Source organism: Calidris pugnax, unplaced genomic scaffold (genome assembly GCF_001431845.1).
Source record: "Calidris pugnax isolate Ruff unplaced genomic scaffold, ASM143184v1 scaffold28, whole genome shotgun sequence".
Taxonomy (NCBI): Eukaryota; Metazoa; Chordata; class Aves; order Charadriiformes; family Scolopacidae; genus Calidris; species Calidris pugnax.
In genome coordinates this window covers 10,203,840-10,206,330 of record NW_015090842.1, presented here as the reverse complement: position 1 = coordinate 10,206,330, position 2,491 = coordinate 10,203,840, and the positions used below count along the sequence as shown (strand labels likewise).

At 64.0% G+C, this 2,491-nt stretch overlaps 1 protein-coding gene across 1 annotated transcript; it reads right to left on the bottom strand.

Moving 5' to 3' along the window:
* Positions 1 to 37: 37 nt before the first annotated feature.
* Positions 38 to 2,047, bottom strand: LOC106888290 (tubulin beta chain-like). The gene is made up of 2 exons (XM_014942410.1): positions 1,610 to 2,047; positions 38 to 1,337 (listed from the first exon to the last, which is right to left on the bottom strand). The coding sequence occupies exons 1-2, from the start codon at positions 1,821 to 1,823 to the stop codon at positions 262 to 264; spliced, it is 1,290 nt and encodes a 429-aa protein (XP_014797896.1). The 5' UTR covers positions 1,824 to 2,047; the 3' UTR covers positions 38 to 261.
* Between the last annotated feature and the right edge of the window lie 444 nt (positions 2,048 to 2,491).

Sequence of the window (2,491 nt, the reverse complement as noted above, 5' to 3'; positions counted from 1 at the left end):
TCCCTCCCTCCCTCCCCCAGGAGCCGCAGACAGGTGGTACCTGGACAGCAATAAATTTATTAAGTATTCAAAAAAAATAATAGACACGAACCAGTAAAAAACGAAAAGAGGGGAGGCAGGAGGGGGGGGCAGAGGGGGCCGAGCTGGCTCATGGGGGGGACGGGGTCAGGAGACACCAAAGGGGCACACGCGGGAGGAGCCCGGCCAGGGTGGCAGCGCGAAGCCGGAGGGGCTGTGGGCGGCAGGGGGGTGCGTCGGGCATCACTTGGCGCCCTGCGCCTCCGACTCCTCCTCGTCGTCCTCGTACATCTCGCCTTCCTCCTCAGCCGTGGCGTCCTGGTACTGCTGGTACTCGGACACCAGGTCATTCATGTTGCTCTCGGCCTCAGTGAACTCCATCTCGTCCATCCCCTCGCCCGTGTACCAGTGGAGGAAGGCCTTGCGGCGGAACATGGCTGTGAACTGCTCTGAGATGCGCTTGAAGAGCTCCTGGATGGCTGTGCTGTTGCCGATGAAGGTGGAGGACATCTTCAGCCCCCGGGGAGGGATGTCGCAGACGGCCACCTTGACGTTGTTGGGGATCCACTCCACGAAGTAGGAGCTATTCTTGCTCTGGATGGCCAACATCTGCTCATCCACTTCCTTCATGGACATGCGGCCCCGGAAGACGGTGGCCACGGTGAGGTAGCGGCCATGGCGAGGATCACAGGCAGCCATCATGTTCTTGGCATCAAACATTTGCTGGGTGAGCTCAGGGACAGTGAGGGCACGGTACTGCTGGCTGCCACGGGCTGTCAGTGGGGCAAAGCCAGGCATGAAGAAGTGGAGACGTGGGAAGGGCACCATGTTAACGGCCAACTTGCGGAGGTCAGCATTGAGTTGGCCGGGGAAGCGGAGGGAGGTGGTGACACCACTCATGGTGGCTGAGACAAGGTGGTTGAGGTCGCCATAAGTGGGAGTGGCCAGCTTGAGGGTGCGGAAGCAGATGTCGTAGAGAGCTTCATTATCGATGCAGTAGGTCTCATCTGTGTTCTCCACCAGCTGGTGGATAGAGAGTGTGGCGTTGTAGGGCTCCACCACCGTGTCCGACACCTTGGGGGACGGCACCACGCTGAAAGTGTTCATGATGCGGTCGGGATACTCCTCCCGCACCTTGCTGATGAGGAGGGTGCCCATGCCGGAGCCGGTGCCCCCGCCCAGCGAGTGGGTCAGCTGGAAGCCCTGCAGGCAGTCGCAGTTCTCACATTCCTTCCGTACCACGTCCAGCACCGAGTCCACCAGCTCAGCCCCTTCTGTGTAATGTCCCTTGGCCCAGTTGTTCCCAGCCCCGCTCTGCCCTGCCAGGGGGAAAAAAAAGAGACACCCGATGGCCGCCGGCACCCCCACACCCACGCCGGGGAGGGGACGGGAGCTGCCGGCGGCGGCATCGGCAAGATCTGAGGCCAGGGTGGGGTGGGAAGTGGAAACCACCGAGGTTTGGCGGCGTGCCGGCTGTGCTGGGCCCCGCGGCACGGGTGGGGATGCACCCGCCGAGTGCCCCGGGGATGGAGACAGCCCGGGAGGGGTCTGGGGACACGAGTGATGGCGTCCCCTGTCCCCGGGGACCTACCGAAGATGAAGTTGTCGGGGCGGAAGAGGTGGCCGAAGGCACCCGAGCGCACGCTGTCCATCGTCCCCGGCTCCAGGTCCACCAGGATGGCACGAGGCACGTACTTGTGAGCTGCGAGAGACCCCATGCCAGGAGGGGACCTGCCACTCCTTCCCCTCCATGGGTGCCCCCCCATACACACACCCTGTGGGGTCCCATGGGGTTGGGTGCACATCCCCTGTTCCCCCCCAAACCACAGGGTCCCCGTGGGGATGGGGTGTACGTGTGTCCCCCTTCAGAGCTCAGGGTCCCACAGAACTGGGTAACACGTGTCCCCCCCACACGCTGAAGGGTCCCACGGGGCTGGGAGCATATGTCATGTCCCCCCCAAAACCTCAGGGTCCCATGGGGTGGGTGCATCTGTCACGTCTATCCCTCCCCAAACCACAGGGTCCTATGGGGCAGGTGCATGTGTCCTGTCTCCCCCCCCCAAAACCCCCAGGGGCCCAGGGGGGGGGGGGGTGCACGTGTCTGACACACCCCCATCCCCCAAACCACAGGGTCCCATGAGGTTGGGTGCATGAATCCTGTGCCCTCCCTGCCCCCCGCCCCCCCCAGGGATCCACACAGCTGAGTGCACGTGTCATCTGTCCCCCCACCCCAGCAAAGGGAGCTGGGAGCACATGTTCCCCCTCTTGCCCCCCCAAAAAACCACAGGGGGGGTGGATGCACACATCTGCCCCCCCCCAGGACCCCATAGGGTGGGTGTATATCTGCGCCCCCCAATAAGGGTGGGAGGAGACCCAAGACCTTCCTGCACAGGTGGAGGAATGGGGGGGGGAGGGGGTCCCCACCTTCACCAGGGGGCTGGGCTGCCCTGCCCCGGGGGGGGGGGGGGGGGGG

Excerpts from the sequence above, each read along its gene's own strand:
- LOC106888290 (XM_014942410.1), bottom strand. The coding sequence starts at position 1,823 with ATGTGCACCCAACCCCATGGGACCCCACAGGGTGTGTGTATGGGGGGG. Across the intron at positions 1,338-1,609 it reads CCCCGACAACTTCATCTTCG|GGCAGAGCGGGGCTGGGAAC; the intron begins GTAGGTCCCCGG and ends TCCCCCTGGCAG.